The 23,434-nt window shown below is 31.6% G+C and overlaps 3 protein-coding genes across 4 annotated transcripts; all 3 read left to right on the top strand.

Moving 5' to 3' along the window:
• Positions 1–438: 438 nt before the first annotated feature.
• Positions 439–21,027, top strand: LOC120137458. 2 transcript variants are annotated; one of them, XM_039153194.1, is made up of 6 exons: positions 439–817; positions 927–1,130; positions 1,593–2,153; positions 3,542–3,910; positions 20,369–20,372; positions 21,017–21,027. In XM_039153194.1, the coding sequence occupies exons 1-4, from the start codon at positions 562–564 to the stop codon at positions 3,889–3,891; spliced, it is 1,371 nt and encodes a 456-aa protein (XP_039009125.1). In that variant the 5' UTR covers positions 439–561; the 3' UTR covers positions 3,892–3,910; positions 20,369–20,372; positions 21,017–21,027. The 2 variants fall into 2 exon arrangements, with proteins under 2 accessions (XP_039009125.1, XP_039009126.1); XM_039153195.1 differs by lacking the exons at positions 20,369–20,372; positions 21,017–21,027 and having other exon boundaries at positions 3,542–4,020.
• On the top strand, positions 10,327–15,326 carry LOC120137441. The gene is made up of 3 exons (XM_039153184.1): positions 10,327–10,469; positions 13,435–13,935; positions 14,863–15,326. Exons 1-3 carry the CDS (start codon positions 10,382–10,384, stop codon positions 15,324–15,326), a joined length of 1,053 nt encoding a protein of 350 aa, XP_039009115.1. The 5' UTR covers positions 10,327–10,381.
• On the top strand, positions 19,004–22,515 carry LOC120137460. The gene is made up of 4 exons (XM_039153196.1): positions 19,004–19,382; positions 19,492–19,695; positions 20,158–20,718; positions 22,106–22,515. Exons 1-4 carry the CDS (start codon positions 19,127–19,129, stop codon positions 22,453–22,455), a joined length of 1,371 nt encoding a protein of 456 aa, XP_039009127.1. The 5' UTR covers positions 19,004–19,126; the 3' UTR covers positions 22,456–22,515.
• Positions 22,516–23,434: the final 919 nt, after the last annotated feature.

Raw genomic sequence — 23,434 nt, 5'->3', positions numbered from 1 at the left:
CCGACCACAAACGTATGGAAAAAATATACGAAAAGCCATGTGGATCGTGCCACAAGAGCAGATAAAATACGTTCCACAAGAACATAGAAAAGCATGTCATAAGGATAAATTTTTTTTATTCAAAATAAGAAAAAAAAATCGAAAAATCGAAAATAAATAATATAGTATTAAAAAAAATTAATAATTATTGATAGTCGACAATCAATATTAAAATTGGTGTGTAGTTGGTTAAACAAAAACTAAAGGGAGAAAAGAAAGTAACGCATAAAAGTTGAAGAAAAAATTAGATTAAGAAGAGGGAGAGTGGTGACGGTGATTTTTTATATATATTTTTTATTAATAACTTTTTTTTTACATCAACAACATAATACAAGTTTATTATGACCTAAAATTCACGAGATCATTAAGTAAAAAGAAAGAGCTACTTTAGAAAAAAAAATAATATTTAAAAAGCCAAAGCAAGAAGTGACAAACGAAGATGATGATGGCAACATCAACATGGGAAAACGTTATAGAAGGAAGGTTACAGAACTAGCGGAAAAATAGTAAAAACCGCTCTTTATGGGGAAGGCAACGACCACCACCAGAACTCCTCCATTCTGCCAATCAAAATTCCTCTGTCTCTCCCTTCTGTATCTCTTCACCGCTCTGTTCCTTGCATTTTACCACAAAGTCTCCCCAAACAATTGCCTCTTTCGGTCCTCACCGTTCGATCCGATTCAATCTCCACTCTTCCATTACCCACCTTCCTATGGAGAACACAAATATGCCATCACCACCCACCGCAATTCTTGTTCCTCCCCCGTTATGTTCTCCGGTACGATGCCTTTTTCTCAGCTCTTTTTTAATGGATTTTTTGGTTCAATTTTCGATTGATTGTCGTTTCAGTGATTTTGGGAGTAAAGGGTGTTTGATTCTGTGATCAGGTTATCGAGAAGTGGCGGAGGAGATTCATAATTTGTGCAAGAATTCTTCTGCATTTGTGCCGGATTTGAAGTATTTGCAGGGGAAACTTGACACTTTTGGAGGAAATTTCAGTTTCAAGGAGAGGATTTCTTATTTTAATGATACCAAGAATGATATCAACGTCCCTTGTGGATTTTTAAAGGAGTTTCCAGTTGGTGATTCTGGTTAGTTTCTTCATCTGAATTCTCTGAGAATTTACAATTTAGTTTCATCTTCTACCATTTCATTTATTTTAAAAACGAACATAAGATTTTATGTTAGGGTACGAATTTAAAAATCTATATTAAAATTTTAAAGATATGAAATTATAAAATTTAAGCTACACGAAATTATATTATAAATAAAAATTCAAAAAATATATAAATTATATGATAATTTAAAATTCTCAGAGTGTGATTAAACTCTTCGTGCCACTCACTAAGAATATTGGTTGCCCCATCTTGAAACCGGAATCGAAATTGAATGTAAAGTTGAATTGAATGAAACTCCATCCCCTGGAATCGGTTTAGTTCATCGATTTTTTGAATGATTTTTTAAATAATTTTTAACATTATTTTCAATAATTCTCGAAATCAATGTTGTGGTTGATTTCTTCTATTAACTTATTTGCTTGTGATGTGGTTCAGATCGAATTGCCATGGAAAGCTGCAATGGAGTTGTTGTAGCATCCGCAATCTTCAATGATCATGACAAAATCCGGCAACCTGTAGGTCTCGGGTCGAAAACCCTTGAGATTACTTGTTTCTTCGTGTTTATAGATGATATAACCCTTCAAGGACTTTATTATCATAAACTAATCCCGCAAAGCTCGCCTGATTATAAAGTCGGAGTTTGGAGAATTGTCAAAGTGTTTTCCGATGAACTATACGGAAACCCTGCGATGAACGGGGTGATACCGAAATACTTGGTTCATAGACTTTTCCCGAACTCAAAATTCAGCATCTGGATCGATGCGAAGCTTCAACTAACAGTCGATCCGTTGTTATTGATACACTCTCTTGTTGTATCAAAGAACGCGGATATGGCAATATCGAAGCATCCGTACTATGTCCATACAATGGAAGAGGCGATGGCGACGGCACGGTGGAGGAAATGGTCCGATATCGACAGCTTGACGAGGCAAATGGAAACTTACTGTGAAAATGGATTGCAGCCATGGACTATTCACAAGCACCCTTATACCACAGGTAATTTTTTTTAATTATGAATACTTTTGCTTGCATTGCATGAATTAAGAGACAATTTTAGCCAACTTTGAGTACACAAGCTGTGCTGTATGAATATTATATAATATTTTGATTAGGTCTAGTTTTAGTACCCTACAAAAATCCATTATTTTAATTTAGACCAAAGTCATAAATTCCATGAATTAATATACAATTCCCTTTGTTAAATGTGTTAGGACTATGATCATTAGAAATGAAAATTAATATTACTATAAGGTTCATTTTGATTGGTTTCTACCCACTGTATCATGTGCTTCGAGAAGCAAAGCATGGCTACTTTGCGTAGCTGTGAAGTTCCTTGAAAGCAAATACACAATCTTATTGGGATTAGTTCTTTCTTCTTATATTTCTACTCACATTATTTTTAACCTAACGTGACGGCTACAACATCAAGTCATTGTTGAAAGATATGTAGGGATTTGATAGATAACCCCATTGTAACCACCAAAAAAATGTGCAATAGAGACGTCTTACCCGAATATTTATTAATGGGGTCCTAAATCCTAATAAGTAGGACAGATCTATTGGGGGGGCCACGAAATGTTAAATTTTGTATCTAATGGAGCAGTAATTTTAACCTTTATTAATTTCAATATTTATAGATTAATTATTATTTTTTTTGTTGCCCTCTCGATTTTAAGGTTTCACTTTGATTAATCCGGGCCGACTCACATCGCACACCTGTCTTTGGTGGGTGAGTCTCTCAGTAGGGATTTTCTGCATACAATGACTCGAACTTAAGACCTTACTCAAACTGCTTACCATTTGAACCAACTCATGTTGGTAGAATTAATTTTTTTAAAAAATATTTAAATTAAATATTTAATAGTTGATTTAATGTATTAAATTAATTGATTGATTTTTAAAAGTTTAAATTTTATATCATGTTAATTTAAATTGTATAATGTATTTATTATATATTTAAAATAAAATAAAAACATAATTATTATTTTATATGTTGACGATAGAAAAAAATATTTCATAAGTATGTATATTTAGATGTCATCTAACATACATAAGAACGATATATTTTAATTTTTATTCATAAATTTTAAACCTTAAATCTTAATGGTAAATCTCATAACCCTAAACAAAACACATAACATTATTAAACTGTTCATAATTTTTTTAATACTATTACATGAGATGATTTTATTCGGTTAAATTCATAAATTTAATTATAAATTTCATAAACAAACAATTGCCAGATTAAGCTATTTTAACCAAGTTCTAAATTGATTTAGTCGAGTTTACACAAATAAAATCCCAGTCTTTTGTGAATATCTGTATCATATTATATAATCATGACTCAACCCTAATTCCTAAATATGTTTGTGTTTGATTTGCAGATGTACCAGATAGTGCATTGATCTTGAGAGAACATGGACTGAGAAGCAATCTCTTCTCGTGCCTTTTGTTCAACGAGTTGGAAGCTTTTAACCCGAGGGACCAACTGGGTTTTGCATTCGTGAGAGACAAGATGAACCCTAAGCTAATACTCAACATGTTTGAAGTGGAAGTGTTCGAGAAGATTGTTGTGGAATATAGGCACAACCTTAAAAAGATTGGAGACAATAGGGCTGGTTCGGTACGCGTCGGACCCAAAAGGACCAAAAGGGCTAGCCATGGACACTTCTTTTTGAATGAAAGCAGGTGTCAGAACTATCTTTTGACTATGTGGGGTGAATCCCACAGTTGATTTTATTTGATTCTCTTTAGTTTAAGTGTCTTACCAAATTGGAGGAGAATGTAGCGCAGAAGTGCCAAATCAATAATTATTAAAGTTATATATAGAGAAAAATATATAAATAATTATTTTTGTTTTAAATACAGATTGTTTGGGTTCATCGCACAACGTTCTCCAACTATTGTTCAAGTTTAAAATTAAATTTTAGAATTTTATAACATTTTAATTTAATTTTTAAGATTTTAATATTATCTCAATTATTTTTATGTTATTTAATCATTAATTTAAACATTAAATATTGTTTTTTTATTAATTTGGGGTCAGTACAAGACATTATATGTTCAAATATAAACTCTCAACCTTTTGACATTGAACGCTTAAACCCCTGACATTTATGGTGATTAAACCCGAGTCCTCAAGAGATAATAACACTTCCTTTATCACGAGCCCACTTGGTTTGTGCTTAAATGTTGATTCATCATTATTACAAATTGGAAGTTTCGTTAGCACTTAAAATAGAAATGAATAAAATTTGACTAAAAAATAAAATTTTTAACTTAAAAGTTGAAAGACTCGAATAGACTTTAATTAAAAATTTTAAAATTTAAGTTTAATTATAAAATAGTCGTTCTCCCCGATTAGTGTGGGAAAAAAATAAAGATAAAGAGGAAAGAATCTAACCAGCCTAACGACATATCACAGAGAAAAGCTGACAAAAAGCACAGGTTGGCAGGGTATCATTTACGAAATTTCGGCGGCGCAGTTGTATTATTCTCTTCGAAGTTCTCCATTAATTCACCGAAGCTATTAAAATAAAGAGCAAATAATGCATGTTGCTTTCTTAGAAGCGGTTATTTTTGGCGAACAACATCCTTCGGACAGCCCACCGAACGACTTGCCCTTGGCATTCCTACAAGCCCATTGGAGCTCCTAATCCCAACACAAAACTGGTCTAGATAAACCACAAGCATACAAAACCCATTTCCGAATATATCTAGAATAAGCACATTAAAAAAAAAAGATGACGACGACTCTCAAGCTCATTCAAACACAGCACACAAGTCCCCTCTATGTTGAATCCAAATGAAATGAGAGGACTTCTCGTTGGCAGCGTATCCAAAACCGCCATCAAGCGATGACAGAATTTCTCGGAATATGACCTGAATACCACACCAGTCCATTTAAAGAGACAAGAGTGTTATCTCCACGCACACGAATGACATTCCAAATGCTGGAAATCGAAGCTGAAGCATCAACCATGAGGCTTAAGTTCGAGGCAGCCTTAGTCCGTAATTACAACAAACTCGAGCACACCCATCTCCCTCCAGATGATTTAGAAACTTGTCAAAAAGAACAACCCTGCAACACATATCAAACCATCATTAAGAAGAATACTCCTAATCAAAGGTAAAAGACAAACCTAATATTTTATACTAATATATATTCTTTTGTTATTTTATCCTTATATTTACTCAAGCAACCTAATTTTCTAAGTTATTCAAGTAATTATTTACAAGAAATTCATACTTTTAAAAATTCAAAAAATTTAGACCATAATTTATACTATCCTCACTTGAAATTGATTTATTCAATTTAGAACCTTGGCCTGCAGTGTCTTAAGTTGGGCATCTGACTCCGTTATAGTTAGTTAAGCCCATTCCCATATGAGCTGTTGGATGAACCGAAAATTAATAACAATAATACAGTGTTTTAAGTTAGTTGAGTTTAAAAAACAATCAAGTGGATTGATTTAATAATTTGTTATCCCAAATCAATTGAGTGGCCTTAACGGTTTAATACAAAAATAAGTGTTTAAATTATATATCGAAATACGATTTTATGCCTAAATAATTTTTTATTAAAATAGATTTATAACGTTTTCAACGTTATACTTTTAAGTGTCTATACCGTAACGACCATTAAATTTGACCTCATCTGACACCTGTCAGGAATACAAAATTTCAAAAATTATTTTATTTAAAATTTTAATATTATAATTAAAAAATCAAAAAACCATTTTACATGTTCCGTCGTCGATCGACCACTGATGGTTCGTAGTTGTCACCATTGACACAATCAGAACTATCTCGCCATCGTGACCAAACCTCAACCCCCACCCACCACCCACCACCCACCGTAAAACTGTGTCGATTGTCATTAAAAACGCCACAAAGGATTGTCTAATTTTTAGGTTTTTGTTTATGCTTTATGGCGATTTCGATGACTACAGTCGTTCGTACAAGACACAACCACCACTGTTGTGTTCCGCATCGTGCTACGAACAAAACTCGATTGATAGTGATCGTTCGTCATCGAAGGTGGGGCGACGGGAGGGATAGGGACGACATGGAAGAAGGGGGTCTTATTTAAAAAACCTTATTTTTTGAAAAGTTATTATTATTATTATTAGTAGTAGTAAAAAGTTAAAAGATTAAAAAATATAACGATGGACACCTAAAAGTATAACGGATAAAACGCTAGACACCTGTTTTTAACGAAAACTTTTTAGGCACCAAATTATATCTCGAGGTATAGTTTAGGCATTTATTTTGTATTAAGCCTAATGATAAAAAGGAATGTTATTTTCTTCCTTGAAAATCAAGTTTAAATAACTATATTTAAAAGATGTGTTTACAATATCAATAAATAAAAAAAATTAAAAATAATTTCATGACCATATAATATATTTAGAGGAGGGATTTTAAGGAATTCTCACATTGTTTTTTTTTTATTTCTTTCTGACCTTATTTCATTTAATGTATATAATCTCATAATAAAATAACAACTTTTACTTTAAAATAGTTTACATATCAATTTTTTTATAATTATTTTCGAACTCATACAATTTTGATAGCATGATTTATTAGGGTAAACTACAAGATTGATCAATTTCGTATAAGTTTTGTACATTTTTTCCTTATTGAATTTAAAAAATATCATATTAAGTCACTTATGTTCATTATTTAATTAAGATGTGATCATTGATGATAAATTGTCGTTAGACCTTTAACGAATTATTAATGTGGCACAACAAATTTATAAAAAATAAAAAGGTAAACTACACAAATAGTCACTAATGTTTGAGTAAGTTTTCGTTTTCTCCACTGAAGTTACAAAAGTAACAAATTGATCACTTAGGTCATTGGCCAATGATTTTATATCTAATTTACCCCCCCAAAACTTTCAAAATTTTCCTATTTATTATATAATTATTTTTATATAATAAAAAGGGGGAGAAGTATGAGTTTAAAAATTCAATTTCAAGAGAAAGAAAAACGAGGAGTTTTAATATTTTTCAAATATTTATATTTTTCATAAAATGTTTTATTAAGGGGGAGTTTTGTCAAAAATAATTTTTCAAATGTTTTGTTATATCAAAAATGGGGAGATTGTTGAACCAGTTTTATAATATTTTGATATAACAAATTAAGGCAAAAAATTTTTGGACTTGAATTGAATTTGTTCAAAGTTTTTCAAAAGTTTTCAAAAATAATTCAAATTCCACTAAAATTTAATTTGAGCACAAAATTGTTTTTTGGGTAAGTAGTATCGATAATGTTCTTACAGTATCGATACTGCATGAACAATACTAATATTGTTCACGTGGTACCGATACCAAAGGTAAGAGAAGTATTGATGCTCTCTAGGTAGTATCGATACTACCATATGTTTTACAAATAGCTAAAATTCCAGAATGCAAAATAGGTATCAATACTCAAAGGAGTATCAATACTACTTCACAAAGTAATATCGATACTAGTCAAGCCCAACGGCTCCAAATCAACTCCAACGGCTAGAAACAACCATAAACACATTCCAACATATAAAAACAAGTTGATGACACTTAAAGAAGGGTTAGAACACCTATCCAAGAAATCAAACACAAGAGAAGAGACTTTTATTCCTATTTTCCTTTCTCTTGTAAATAGTTATGTTTTTTATGAGCTTAATCTAGTAAACACCTAACTTGTAAGTGTTTTCTTGTTTACATTTATTTTCCTTTTGTAAAAGGGTTTGGTTATAGTTTAGCCAAGTGAAAAACTAGGGAGTTGTAAATGTTATCTCTTTATCCTTGGAAAAAAAAGAATAAATTAGTGAATTTATTGGGAAATCCTTAGTGAGGAGCTAAGATATTGGATGTAGACTTAGTTGAGAAGTCGACCCACTATAAATCATTATGCAAATTTCCTTATCTTTTTACTCCTTACTTCTTAAACTTTAAATTGTCAATTCACTCCATCTTGACACATTTTCGGTTGTCAATTTGAGCTTCATAAATCCTAACAAGAAACAATAACGTCGTCCCACTGTTAATGATTTAAAGTTTCAGTGACAAAAAATATTATAAAAAGTTTAGTGTTACAATTGAAGTGTTTCAAAATTTAGTGATCAAATCGATACACAAACTAAAACTCAATAACAAATAGGATAGCTTACCCTAAATATTATAAATATATTTGTATTTGATACCTCTATTGTCGTAATGATTTTGAGACTATTAGACTTGTTGACGAAATAAAATATAGATTAAAAATAGTTATCAATCATTTTTGGTGTGATTGAACTAACTATCATATAAAATATTCTTATTTAACCAAAACAACAATCTTGAATAAATAAGAATATTATTTAGTCTAGGAGAATCAAAACTAAATTTGAGGACATAATTATGTGTAGAAAAGGGTTAATATCCTCGCAATGCTTGTAAAATGACACTGACTTGATCAAGAATTATTTTTTGTCTCAATACAAATACGTAATTACTATATTTTAGACTGGTATGAATTTATCAAAATTTAAGAATAATATCAAATTAGATATAGTGATTCTATTGGCATCGACATTAGATAATGAAAGCAATAATAATGAAAAGCAGGTGTTGTGAAATGTTGATTTGGTAGGGAATAGTTGAAAACAATACCATGTCGTCGTTGATTGTCCGTGCTTAAAATGTAAAGTCAATTAATCAACCTGGAAATTAGGTGCTTGCAACCGAGGCTATAATAATTGGTTAATATTAGATGAAATGGAGTATATTATCGGTATATTCGCATAATGAGATCAAATATATCTAAAAATTTAGTTTTTTTTTTATAAATAATTATACCATGAAGATCAAAATAACTATTTTGATAAACGTTGGGACTATTTTTTGGTATCATGCTAAAAATTAATTAAACAACTCAAAATATTAAATGATACCAAATAAAGACCATTATCAGCATAAAAGATAAGTCTCATTAATATTAACATAAAAGATAAGTCTCATTATCAACAGGGAATATTAACATGATAACAAATAAGTGTCATCTTAATCAGTTGTGGTGATGTCAAATCAAACCATGAGAAAAAAGCTAAACGAAAGCAACGACAAAAAAATCGAAAACTACCAAAAGACAGAGAAAAACGTGACACAAATACAAAGATAAACGTGTTACAAAAGTAAAATTATTCTTATTAAAAAAACTAAAAAAGAAAAAAAAAGACAACCGACGGTTGGTAACTAATAACAAACTGGTACCTTCGTCGATTAAACAAAATCAAAAAATAAAAAGTTTATTCGGTTAATAGAAAACAACATAAATTGTAAAGAAAAAAAAAAGAAGAGAAAGAGTAAATGGATACACCGAGTAGACCATATAATATTTTTTTTATTAAATTAAGGTAATTATAAAATAGTATATGTATTAAATACTCTCAATCACTTGACAATGAATGCTCAATCACCATGTTGCAGCTGTTAGTGTACAAACTCATAATCTCAAGGAATAACAACGATTCATTTAACCAATAAAGTAAGTTGATTCGTACAATTATAAAACATTATTTAAAATTTAAATTTATACAATTATATAATTACAATTTGTATTACTAAACATTACACAAAGAATTACAAAATAATTATACCATATAGATCAAATATATCTAAAAAATTAGTTTTCTTAAAATTATATTTATGTAATTACAAAGGTGACAATTACACTTTTATACAACTACAATACAGTGTTTACATGCGTCCCAAATATAGTTTACATTATTGTGTAGCGTTTAGATGTGTCAATAAACAGCAACGTTTCCACTTTAACTAAATGGCTACATTGATAATACCAATGGAACCAGGTCCGAAAGTTTCGCTAGTTGAACCCAAAGGGAAAATGGCAATTGGTTTGAACACTGTCAACATAGGGTCACACGGCAGTAGACTGCCCCCGCCGAAAGACCACGCTTCACGGAATCTAAACTCCATTATTAATCATGGTGGCAAAGTGGGAACACACTTTTTTTACGGAAAAAATAGTCATTTTTTTCAAATAAAATTGAAATAAAATATTAGTAACAGTTTATCTCGATAGTCGAAAAATTGCAAAAGACGATATAGTACTCAAATTTTCGGATAAAAGGCACCCACTGCCCTGGCTTGCTCCCATCATAAAAACAGAGCAATAATTAAAGAGAGAGAGAAAAGAAAGCAACTCCGGAGAAAGGGTGTAGGACTTTACCAATGGCTGAGAGCTGGTCGAGAAGCAAATGGGTCTTCGTTTTTGTGCTCATATTTGCTCATTCTTCTTCATCATCACTAGCTGAAGATGGTATGTACAATCACTTCCCTCCGTTTTTTGAAGTTCTAATTTGCATTGTTCGTGGATTATTCTTTCTTGGTTTGTTGCTATTGTTTGAGATCTGTTTGTTACTCTAGCTGCAGTAGCTTTATGAATCGTGTTTCAGTTGATTTTAGCTAATAGATTGAGTTCTTCCATTGGGGAGGTCATTTCTTCAAGGAGTAATTAATAAACTCACGGTTTTAAAACTTAGGTTCCCACGTTTTAAAGCCCATTTATTTCAGTAACGATTCTTTGTTCATTCAGTTCCCAGCAAATGCCTTCTTCTTCCTTTGCTTGTCCCCCCAGCAGATTCGATGATTCCTTTTTGTTTCCCCCCGGATAAATCCATTAAATCACTCCCATTTTACTGGAATATGTTTTAAGAGTGAGCTTTCGATAGTGTCCAAGCTAGAAATTTTTGTATTAAAATAAATTAAGTATCCTTAGTCTTAAAAAGTGTAAACTACATATTTAGTACCTTAACTTTTATTTTTTTCCGTTTTGGTCATTTAATTATTTTTTTTCAAAATTATATGGTTATATTTTGGTCGCCCCTATTAAAAAATTTCCGGTGATTCTAACGTATCATCATAATGTAATGACACGGTATCATTGTATTTTTTTGAAAAAATATCACATCAATATATCTATATATTTTTTAACAGTGGTCGAATAAAATGAAACTAGAATATAGTATTAGGTATAGTTCACCTTTTAAAAATGATGTGAGAAAATGTTATGATGAAATATTTTTGGATTAATTTCAAATAGACTTAGAATATAGCCATCGATCCTCGGATTGCCTGTCCCACCATAATTGAGTGTTTGTTGAAGATCAGCTCTCACATTTAGTATGCAAAACTGTACGAATGTTATTGCTCTAAATGCTTATTAATTAGTTAAAATTATTTTTAATACCAGATTCAATTATTTATTTATTTTACAAACCTAGAAAGCTTTAAATAGAAAATCTAACTCACCCATCACAATAATTCCCTCCAAGTTGAATTATTTTCAATGTCATTATCCGATTTTTTTAATGGAACGGTGAATCTTATTTGAGTTTATTTCAAAGAACGGGTTTATCTAGAAATTTAAATCGAATTGAGTAAAAGTAAACCCCCATAAATTTAGATCAAATGATGAATAGATTGATAAAATATTTGAGTCAAATTTTGATCGACAAAATATCTTATACGTGTTCATCCTTGTCATTGTGGCCTACACTACATTATTAATCACCCTACTTATTTGTGAAGAATTGATGTTTTATTGGGTTGAGTGGTAAAAAATAAGTAATATTTCTTAAAAGTAAAATTTTAACTTTAAATCTCGAAAGCAGAGGATATAATTTTAGGAGATTATTAATTTTTCGTGGAAATATATCGTTAATTACTTTCATCTTACATATGGGTGAACTAGAGATTTTCACAAAGTGGTTGAATGATTTACGAGTATGTTTTGATTATACCAAGGTGCGGGAAAATGCAACTTTAATATACACCTAATGAAAATCATTAATGGTTTTGGTGTTATTTTTTAACGAAATTGGTAAAAAATTATAGTAAACATTATTATTTTTATCGATTTTGTTATTATTAGGTATTTTATCAGTTTTGTTATCATGTCCGAGAAAATTTTATCGGTTTTGTTATTATTAAGTATTTTATTAAAAATATTAAAAAATATTAATATTTTAGATTGAAATAATTATTTTTTAATAATTTTTTTATCGATTTTATTAAAAAAATAATAACAAAATCGATAATATTTTTATTTATAAATTAAGTTTTTGTATCCAGCAAGGTACAGGTATTGAATTTGTAAACTTTGCAGTGTGAAATGATGACAGACCAGGAGAAGTACCCGAAATATATATATATATATATATATATATAAGCATAGGAAACAGTGTGAGTGGAAAATTGGTAAAGTTCGAATAATAGTGAGAATTTTTGACAAATGGGTCCTTCATGTTGCCCTTTCCCCCTCATTTCGGGGTAAGTGAAATAACCAAACTGGTCATATTCCCGCCAAAAATATCATCCTCTTCCCGTTAATTTAACCAACGAGTAGGGTTTGTTTCTCTAATTCCGTGTTTTCAGGACACTGTCCCAGATAAGCTCACAGTTGTCCCACAAAAGTCTAATGTATTACTTACAAACACCGAGAATCATAGTAGTTATTAAGTATTTCTTAAAAAAATGAATTTTATATGATAAAAAAATCCATACTATTATGTACTAGGAATTTAGAGAAAAAGGTGCACACATATCTACTATATTTTTTTTTATCTTATTACCTTTAGTCAAAGTAGGTATGACTATAGAAATATGGGATGAAGCGGTGGTGTAGGACCCACACGTTGAACAAACTTGGGTGGGTCCGGTCCACGTCCCTTTTAGTGTGCTATCGAATCAAAATCTTAAATTATTTTTGTCCTTATCTGGATATTGGATTGATGTCCCTGTCTATGCAAGTGGCCGTATTAGGGTTTATCCTCTTCATTCATTATTTTGGCTTGAGATAGAGATGGATCGAGTTGTATTTATAAAATTTTTAAACTTTTATAGTATTTTTAAATATTTTATATTAATAATTTAATTTTTCATTTTAAATTTTTTAAATTTTCGAATAATACATGTTTTTTTTTAAAATATTGCATTCCTTACGTTGTAATTTCCTTGATTTGATTATGATATGAGACTCTTCTACACATTAAGGCTAGTAACTTGAATAGCATTATCCAAAGTAATTGTTGTCAATTCATTTATTGTCTGATAGTGGGATTGACCTGTGAATCAACCGATGACGATTAGAGAGATCCGCGCATGTGTTTTACTTAATCGTCAAATTATCTTGCCGTCATCCGTATGCGCACGTGTACGGATATGCAAGCTTGCCTTTGTGATGATTCATGGAAGCCAAAAATAAATGGTAAATTATTTTGTAGGGCTGGTTGCCAACGGTGATTTTGAAACGCGACCATCGAACGGCTTCCCTAGCGATTCAATATCCGACGGCCCCACCGAGATCCCCAGCTGGAGTACGAAGGGCATGGTGGAGCTGGTATCGGCCGGCGAGAAAGTGAGCGGCGGGGTGTTACTCATCGTGCCCCGTGGCACGCACGCCGTTCGATTGGGAAACGACGCGGAGATCAGCCAGGAAGTGCAGGTGGAGAAAGGATCGACGTACGCGATCACGTTCAGCGCGGCACGCACCTGCGCGCAGTTGGAGTCGCTGAACGTGTCCGTGCCGCCCGCATCGCGGACAGTGGACCTGCAGACGTTGTACAACGTGCAGGGGTGGGACCCGTACTCGATTTCTTTCGAGGCTGAGGAGGACAAAGCGCGGCTGGTTTTTAGGAATCCGGGCATGGAAGATGACCCGGAATGCGGGCCCATCATCGATGATATCGCCATCAAGAAACTCGTCACCCCCGATACGCCCAAGGGTAAGTGAAACTACAAATCCCTGTATTTTTTTCTCTTGCTTTTGCTTTTTCATCCACTTTATGTGCTTTATGCATGCGTGATTTCGGTGTGTGGGGTTCCACCGAAGGTGTTAAAAGCTCGTTTAGTTGCAGTATCAGTGCCGCAGTACCGGAAAAAATAAGATCCTGCGATTAGTGCAGGAAGAATTATAGTTACGGGTCGGTTGAATTATTAACTTTTAGGAGGGCCAGAGTGTCTAATTTTGGAAAGGACTTAACAGAAATTATATAATTATTCGGAAGGACAACTGGACAAGGCCCTTGGATAAGTGAACCATATAGTCATTCATAGGCAACATCAAATCTTGAATTCATTTTAGTAATTTATAGTGATTATAATTTGAATTTATTAATGATTTTCTTAATTTATTAATAACATATACGCATTCCGCTAATGTTGCTGTTCAAAATCATGGCTTTTAAAGGTTTAATATTTTTTTTATCATTGAAAAGGATGGTCAAATCACGGTTTGGGTCTTATTGTTTTATCATTGTATTTTAATTCGACATAATATGACCCGTTAATTTTTTATTATTAGTTGGTCTCATTAGTTAATATTTCTTTATTCTTTAAAATACTGTTGTCAACTAAAAAATTATGTTAGCATAATAAGTTAAAAGGTTTTTTTTAAAAGAAATCTAGGTTAGTTTGTTAATATATTAGTTAGCGGTGTTAATTATTTGAATTAATTAATGATATTGTAAAAGAAAAAAAATCAAATTATGTGAAATTAGAATATAAGGACAAAATTCCGAATTTGATCAACAAAACTGTAATTGACCAAAGATGGTTGATCCCGTCTAAAATTTATTTTAGTGGGGTTTGCTGGCTATTTTTCTTCGCTCACGATGTTGATCGAGTTCACTTTGCTGCTATGTTTTCTTCAGACAATGCAGTTGTTAACGCTGGCTTTGAGTTCGGTCCTTGGATGTTTCAAAACGTATCTCTTGGTGTCCTGCTACCGACCAACCTCGACGAAGAGACATCCCCGCTACCTGGATGGATGGTCGAATCGAACAGAGCGGTTCGATACATTGACTCCAATCACTATGCGGTTCCAGAAGGAAAACGTGCCGTCGAGTTAGTATCGGGCAAGGAAGGCATCATTTCCCAAATGGTCGAAACCACACCAAACAAGCTATATAGCTTGACCTTTTCTTTAGGCCATGCTAGGGATAAATGCAAGGAACCACTAGCAGTCATGGCCTTTGCAGGAGATCAGGCACAAAGTTTTCACTACACCCCGGATTCCAACTCCACCTTTCAAGTCGCCAATGTCAACTTCACAGCCAAGGCCGAGAGGACCCGGATCGCATTCTACAGCGTGTATTACAATACCCGACAAAACTAGAAAAAAAAAGATAAACCATGAGATAAGTCTCATTATCACAAGGGAAGATTAACATGATAACAAATAAGTCTCATTATCACCAGGGAAGATTAACATGATAACAAATAAGTGTCATCTTAATCAGTTGTGGTGATGTCAAATCAAACCATGAGAAAAAAGCTAAACGAAAGCAACGACAAAAAAATCGAAAACTACCAAAAGACAGAGATAAACGTGACACAAATACAAAGATAAACGTGTTACAAAAGTAAAATTATTCTTATTAAAAAAACTAGAAAAGAAAAAAAAAAGACAACCGACGGTTGGTAACTAATAACAAACTGGTACCTTCGTCGATTAAACAAAATCAAAAAATAAAAAGTTTATTCGGTTAATAAAAAACAACATAAATTGTAAAAAAAACACACTCCTTGCTAGTATCCCACAGCACCCAAAATCAGTACCTAGGCGATTATCGTCATCTGAATTTTGAAATTGGAAAATTTGAATATATATTTGAATTATGATCGTATTAGAAATTTTTTTTGAAAAATGTATTACTTCGTACGGACCATCTTCAAAAACACACTCCTTGCTAGTTAAGGCATGTTTTTATGGATTTTCCATACCAAATATCATTACCATGTTTTCTTAAATTATATATATATATAAGAGTGAATGAAATGAAACAAAAAAATCATTGGAGTAAAAAAAAATGTTATTTTGCGTGGTTAATTCTTGAAAACACATTCATTGTTAGTTAAGGTGCGTTTTAACATAAATTTATCATACAAGATAATATTCATTTAATTTTTTTAGGGAGAACACACATGTTTGATATGTCTAAAATATAAATCCACTTTTTGTTCTCTAATGACATAAATGAGGGACTAACATGAATATTTTGCGAGTTTACGGCCAGAATTTAAAGCGTGAGACAAACAAAAAAATGATATAAACAAGGCTTAAAATATAAATAATAAAAAACTCAGGTGCTGGAAATAAATGAACAACGACCAATATTGGTGGCTAAAATAAAATGAAGTGCAAAGTAAGATGCATAAAATGAGAACACAGAAAAAATAATTGTTGGAATTTCAAAGGACTAAAATAACATGCAGGAATTAAAGGGACATAAAAATAAAATACTAAATAAAGTGATGGAATAAAAATAATAAAAACAAAAATATTAAATTACATAAATTTAAAAGTTAGGGGTCATTTTAATTAACATCTTAATCTGGACCATAAATAATGCAGATCATACCCCGGGACGAATCATCGCAAGGTCATTGAATATTTGAATGTTAGGGAATTAGCGGGTTAGTTTGAGCAATAAAATAAAATGTTAGTGAGTTAGTATGAACAATAAAATAAAAGTTAGAATGTTAGTATGAACAAATAAATAAAAGTTAGCAAAGTTAGCGGTTAAAAAAATAGCAAAGTTAGAAATTAGTAGTTAGAATTTTACCCGAGCCATAATAATGTGCATCGTACCCCAAGGCGGGTCACCATAAAGCCGTATTAACGTTTGAATATTAATAATAGTAAAACAGTAACCAAAATGCAATAAAGCAGAAACTAGTGTCAATATTAAAATAACATAACAGAAAATAAATGTGACCAAAATAAAAAATGAAACAAAACAGAGTGCCAGATTAGAAAATAACAATAATTAAAAAGGAGGGACTAAAGCGTAAAAAAACTCTAGAATATCAGGGACCTAAGGAGGATTTTCCACATATCTTGAAATTAGGAGTAGGGATCAAAACATAAAAACATGATGAACTTTAGAGGCTCAGAATGTGATTTAACAAAAACAATCAGTAAACCATAAAGCAAATAGGCGGGAAAACTAAGGGGACTTAAGGAGAGAAAACCCAAAAACAGTTCGTACATATATTACATTTTGCCGTTTTTGTGTTAAAAATTAATTAAAAGCCATTTTTATATCGATCTTAAATTGATCTTAAATTACGATTTAACATATATGTTGTTTTTGGGTCAATTCAACAGACATCCTCACATTATGATTTAGATTTTAAATTGATCATAAATTTTAAAATATTCTATTAAATCCTAAAAGTATCAATATAGTACCAGTCAAAAGTTCTACCATCAACTCAGTGATTAACTTAAGTGTAAATCATCTACTCCAATATGATTATCACATTTTGTTTTTGATTAAAACCCATTTAAAATACGTGTGCCTATTGTATAAGAGAGCATTGGTCAATTAGTTAAAGCGCAAATTTTACTTTGTCACTCCAAAATATGAATTATTCGATTTAAGTTATTTGAACCCTTTAGCTAAATGGAAACTTTTCATTTTTGGTCCCTTAAAAAATATTTATTTAATATAACCCTTTTTAAAAAAATAAATGTCTAGCTTTGACAACTCAAAAAAATATATCACTTTATTGCGACCCCTACAAAAAAAATTCTTGTTTTGTCGTTACAATTATGGTTGGTTCGGATCCAGGGTAGATGCACTAAGCCTCTTAGGAATCAAGTGCATCCTTATTATTTTTTAAAAATGATTAAATTTCATATGATGTGGTAAAAAAAATAAAGAATTTGCATATTCATTAATTTTAAAAAAAGAATATTTAATTTTTAGACATGATTCTTAAATTTTTAGATCTTTCATTGGTTCCAATTTCATGTATAAAAAACGAAGCAGTAAAACATTTTCACCTAACTTTTGATTGATATCAGTTTTTAAGCACGTCAAATCAAATGATTCATGCGATATATACACGAATGGTTACGATTTGACCGACAAATTAATATAATATTTTGAATACTCAATTATATTGTTTCAAAATTTAGAGAAAATTTATGAATATGAATGATGATTTGTGGGACATTTATTGTAATTAATCCCTTTCCCCTTATTTTTTTTAATGGTAACTGGATTTTATTAATAAAAAAAGAATTGCAATGCTTTTAGATATAGAGAAACAATTAGAAATAATAGTCTCTAAAAACTCATACAAAAATAAAAATATTAAATTCAAATATACGAAGAAAAATAAAATATTTCATTGATAATAACCAACAACATTAAAAGAATCCAGTAACCTTCATAAAAATTCATTGTATTTGTCGAATGAGACACTTTACGAAGTGATAAAGGAGTGGTGAGCGAACCAAATTAGTTGGCAGGTGCTTCGCTACACAATTCTGATTGTATCGACAAACAACCTTTTATCAAAGAGAAAATCTAACTATTGTGCTATTGCTTTTGTGCAAGCACCGACCACAAACGTATGGAAAAAATATACGAAAAGCCATGTGGATCGTGCCACAAGAGCAGATAAAATACGTTCCACAAGAACATAGAAAAGCATGTCATAAGGATAAATTTTTTTTATTCAAAAATAAGAAAAAAAAATCGAAAAATCGAAAATAAATAATATAGTATTAAAAAAAATTAATAATTATTGATAGTCGACAATCAATATTAAAATTGGTGTGTAGTTGGTTAAACAAAAACTAAAGGGAGAAAAGAAAGTAACGCATAAAAGTTGAAGAAAAAATTAGATTAAGAAGAGGGAGAGTGGTGACGGTGATTTTTTATATATATTTTTTATTAATAACTTTTTTTTTACATCAACAACATAATACAAGTTTATTATGACCTAAAATTCACGAGATCATTAAGTAAAAAGAAAGAGCTACTTTAGAAAAAAAAAATAATATTTAAAAAGCCAAAGCAAGAAGTGACAAACGAAGATGATGATGGCAACATCAACATGGGAAAACGTTATAGAAGGAAGGTTACAGAACTAGCGGAAAAATAGTAAAAACCGCTCTTTATGGGGAAGGCAACGACCACCACCAGAACTCCTCCATTCTGCCAATCAAAATTCCTCTGTCTCTCCCTTCTGTATCTCTTCACCGCTCTGTTCCTTGCATTTTACCACAAAGTCTCCCCAAACAATTGCCTCTTTCGGTCCTCACCGTTCGATCCGATTCAATCTCCACTCTTCCATTACCCACCTTCCTATGGAGAACACAAATATGCCATCACCACCCACCGCAATTCTTGTTCCTCCCCCGTTATGTTCTCCGGTACGATGCCTTTTTCTCAGCTCTTTTTTAATGGATTTTTTGGTTCAATTTTCGATTGATTGTCGTTTCAGTGATTTTGGGAGTAAAGGGTGTTTGATTCTGTGATCAGGTTATCGAGAAGTGGCGGAGGAGATTCATAATTTGTGCAAGAATTCTTCTGCATTTGTGCCGGATTTGAAGTATTTGCAGGGGAAACTTGACACTTTTGGAGGAAATTTCAGTTTCAAGGAGAGGATTTCTTATTTTAATGATACCAAGAATGATATCAACGTCCCTTGTGGATTTTTAAAGGAGTTTCCAGTTGGTGATTCTGGTTAGTTTCTTCATCTGAATTCTCTGAGAATTTACAATTTAGTTTCATCTTCTACCATTTCATTTATTTTAAAAACGAACATAAGATTTTATGTTAGGGTACGAATTTAAAAATCTATATTAAAATTTTAAAGATATGAAATTATAAAATTTAAGCTACACGAAATTATATTATAAATAAAAATTCAAAAAATATATAAATTATATGATAATTTAAAATTCTCAGAGTGTGATTAAACTCTTCGTGCCACTCACTAAGAATATTGGTTGCCCCATCTTGAAACCGGAATCGAAATTGAATGTAAAGTTGAATTGAATGAAACTCCATCCCCTGGAATCGGTTTAGTTCATCGATTTTTTGAATGATTTTTTAAATAATTTTTAACATTATTTTCAATAATTCTCGAAATCAATGTTGTGGTTGATTTCTTCTATTAACTTATTTGCTTGTGATGTGGTTCAGATCGAATTGCCATGGAAAGCTGCAATGGAGTTGTTGTAGCATCCGCAATCTTCAATGATCATGACAAAATCCGGCAACCTGTAGGTCTCGGGTCGAAAACCCTTGAGATTACTTGTTTCTTCGTGTTTATAGATGATATAACCCTTCAAGGACTTTATTATCATAAACTAATCCCGCAAAGCTCGCCTGATTATAAAGTCGGAGTTTGGAGAATTGTCAAAGTGTTTTCCGATGAACTATACGGAAACCCTGCGATGAACGGGGTGATACCGAAATACTTGGTTCATAGACTTTTCCCGAACTCAAAATTCAGCATCTGGATCGATGCGAAGCTTCAACTAACAGTCGATCCGTTGTTATTGATACACTCTCTTGTTGTATCAAAGAACGCGGATATGGCAATATCGAAGCATCCGTACTATGTCCATACAATGGAAGAGGCGATGGCGACGGCACGGTGGAGGAAATGGTCCGATATCGACAGCTTGACGAGGCAAATGGAAACTTACTGTGAAAATGGATTGCAGCCATGGACTATTCACAAGCACCCTTATACCACAGGTAATTTTTTTAATTATGAATACTTTTGCTTGCATTGCATGAATTAAGAGACAATTTTAGCCAACTTTGAGTACACAAGCTGTGCTGTATGAATATTATATAATATTTTGATTAGGTCTAGTTTTAGTACCCTACAAAAATCCATTATTTTAATTTAGACCAAAGTCATAAATTCCATGAATTAATATACAATTCCCTTTGTTAAATGTGTTAGGACTATGATCATTAGAAATGAAAATTAATATTACTATAAGGTTCATTTTGATTGGTTTCTACCCACTGTATCATGTGCTTCGAGAAGCAAAGCATGGCTACTTTGCGTAGCTGTGAAGTTCCTTGAAAGCAAATACACAATCTTATTGGGATTAGTTCTTTCTTCTTATATTTCTACTCACATTATTTTTAACCTAACGTGACGGCTACAACATCAAGTCATTGTTGAAAGATATGTAGGGATTTGATAGATAACCCCATTGTAACCACCAAAAAAATGTGCAATAGAGACGTCTTACCCGAATATTTATTAATGGGGTCCTAAATCCTAATAAGTAGGACAGATCTATTGGGGGGGCCACGAAATGTTAAATTTTGTATCTAATGGAGCAGTAATTTTAACCTTTATTAATTTCAATATTTATAGATTAATTATTATTTTTTTTGTTGCCCTCTCGATTTTAAGGTTTCACTTTGATTAATCCGGGCCGACTCACATCGCACACCTGTCTTTGGTGGGTGAGTCTCTCAGTAGGGATTTTCTGCATACAATGACTCGAACTTAAGACCTTACTCAAACTGCTTACCATTTGAACCAACTCATGTTGGTAGAATTAATTTTTTTAAAAAATATTTAAATTAAATATTTAATAGTTGATTTAATGTATTAAATTAATTGATTGATTTTTAAAAGTTTAAATTTTATATCATGTTAATTTAAATTGTATAATGTATTTATTATATATTTAAAATAAAATAAAAACATAATTATTATTTTATATGTTGACGATAGAAAAAAATATTTCATAAGTATGTATATTTAGATGTCATCTAACATACATAAGAACGATATATTTTAATTTTTATTCATAAATTTTAAACCTTAAATCTTAATGGTAAATCTCATAACCCTAAACAAAACACATAACATTATTAAACTGTTCATAATTTTTTTAATACTATTACATGAGATGATTTTATTCGGTTAAATTCATAAATTTAATTATAAATTTCATAAACAAACAATTGCCAGATTAAGCTATTTTAACCAAGTTCTAAATTGATTTAGTCGAGTTTACACAAATAAAATCCCAGTCTTTTGTGAATATCTGTATCATATTATATAATCATGACTCAACCCTAATTCCTAAATATGTTTGTGTTTGATTTGCAGATGTACCAGATAGTGCATTGATCTTGAGAGAACATGGACTGAGAAGCAATCTCTTCTCGTGCCTTTTGTTCAACGAGTTGGAAGCTTTTAACCCGAGGGACCAACTGGGTTTTGCATTCGTGAGAGACAAGATGAACCCTAAGCTAAAACTCAACATGTTTGAAGTGGAAGTGTTCGAGAAGATTGTTGTGGAATATAGGCACAACCTTAAAAAGATTGGAGACAATAGGGCTGGTTCGGTACGCGTCGGACCCAAAAGGACCAAAAGGGCTAGCCATGGACACTTCTTTTTGAATGAAAGCAGGTGTCAGAACTATCTTTTGACTATGTGGGGTGAATCCCACAGTTGATTTTATTTGATTCTCTTTAGTTTAAGTGTCTTACCAAATTGGAGGAGAATGTAGCGCAGAAGTGCCAAATCAATAATTATTAAAGTTATATATAGAAAAATATATAAATAATTATTTTTGTTTTAAATACAGATTGTTTGGGTTCATCGCACAACGTTCTCCAACTATTGTTCAAGTTTAAAATTAAATTTTAGAATTTTATAACATTTTAATTTAATTTTTAAGATTTTAATATTATCTCAATTATTTTTATGTTATTTAATCATTAATTTAAACATTAAATATTGTTTTTTTTATTAATTTGGGGTCAGTACAAGACATTACATGTTCAAATATAAACTCTCAACCTTTTGACATTGAACGCTTAAACCCCTGACATTTATGGTGATTAAACCCGAGTCCTCAAGAGATAATAACACTTCCTTTATCACGAGCCCACTTGGTTTGTGCTTAAATGTTGATTCATCATTATTACAAATTGGAAGTTTCGTTAGCACTTAAAATAGAAATGAATAAAATTTGACTAAAAAATAAAATTTTTAACTTAAAAGTTGAAAGACTCGAATAGACTTTAATTAAAAATTTTAAAATTTAAGTTTAATTATAAAATAGTCGTTCTCCCCGATTAGTGTGGAAAAAAATAAAGATAAAGAGGAAAGAATCTAACCAGCCTAACGACATATCACAGAGAAAAGCTGACAAAAAGCACAGGTTGGCAGGGTATCATTTACGAAATTTCGGCGGCGCAGTTGTATTATTCTCTTCGAAGTTCTCCATTAATTCACCGAAGCTATTAAAATAAAGAGCAAATAATGCATGTTGCTTTCTTAGAAGCGGTTATTTTTGGCGAACAACATCCTTCGGACAGCCCACCGAACGACTTGCCCTTGGCATTCCTACAAGCCCATTGGAGCTCCTAATCCCAACACAAAACTGGTCTAGATAAACCACAAGCATACAAAACCCATTTCCGAATATA

Source organism: Hibiscus syriacus, unplaced genomic scaffold, assembly GCF_006381635.1.
Source record: "Hibiscus syriacus cultivar Baekdansim isolate YM2019G1 unplaced genomic scaffold, ASM638163v2 tig00110670_pilon, whole genome shotgun sequence".
Lineage (NCBI taxonomy): Eukaryota > Viridiplantae > Streptophyta > Magnoliopsida > Malvales > Malvaceae > Hibiscus > Hibiscus syriacus.
Note: the sequence above shows the minus strand (reverse complement) of the source record. Positions and strands in the feature narration are given on the sequence as shown.

Excerpts from the sequence above, each read along its gene's own strand:
- LOC120137458 (XM_039153194.1), top strand. The coding sequence starts at position 562 with ATGGGGAAGGCAACGACCACCACCAGAACTCCTCCATTCTGCCAATCA. Across the intron at positions 818-926 it reads CTCCCCCGTTATGTTCTCCG|GTTATCGAGAAGTGGCGGAG; the intron begins GTACGATGCCTT and ends TTCTGTGATCAG. Across the intron at positions 1,131-1,592 it reads GTTTCCAGTTGGTGATTCTG|ATCGAATTGCCATGGAAAGC; the intron begins GTTAGTTTCTTC and ends GATGTGGTTCAG.
- LOC120137441 (XM_039153184.1), top strand. The coding sequence starts at position 10,382 with ATGGCTGAGAGCTGGTCGAGAAGCAAATGGGTCTTCGTTTTTGTGCTC. Across the intron at positions 10,470-13,434 it reads ATCATCACTAGCTGAAGATG|GGCTGGTTGCCAACGGTGAT; the intron begins GTATGTACAATC and ends ATTATTTTGTAG. Across the intron at positions 13,936-14,862 it reads CACCCCCGATACGCCCAAGG|ACAATGCAGTTGTTAACGCT; the intron begins GTAAGTGAAACT and ends TGTTTTCTTCAG.
- LOC120137460 (XM_039153196.1), top strand. The coding sequence starts at position 19,127 with ATGGGGAAGGCAACGACCACCACCAGAACTCCTCCATTCTGCCAATCA. Across the intron at positions 19,696-20,157 it reads GTTTCCAGTTGGTGATTCTG|ATCGAATTGCCATGGAAAGC; the intron begins GTTAGTTTCTTC and ends GATGTGGTTCAG. Across the intron at positions 20,719-22,105 it reads CAAGCACCCTTATACCACAG|ATGTACCAGATAGTGCATTG; the intron begins GTAATTTTTTTA and ends TTTGATTTGCAG.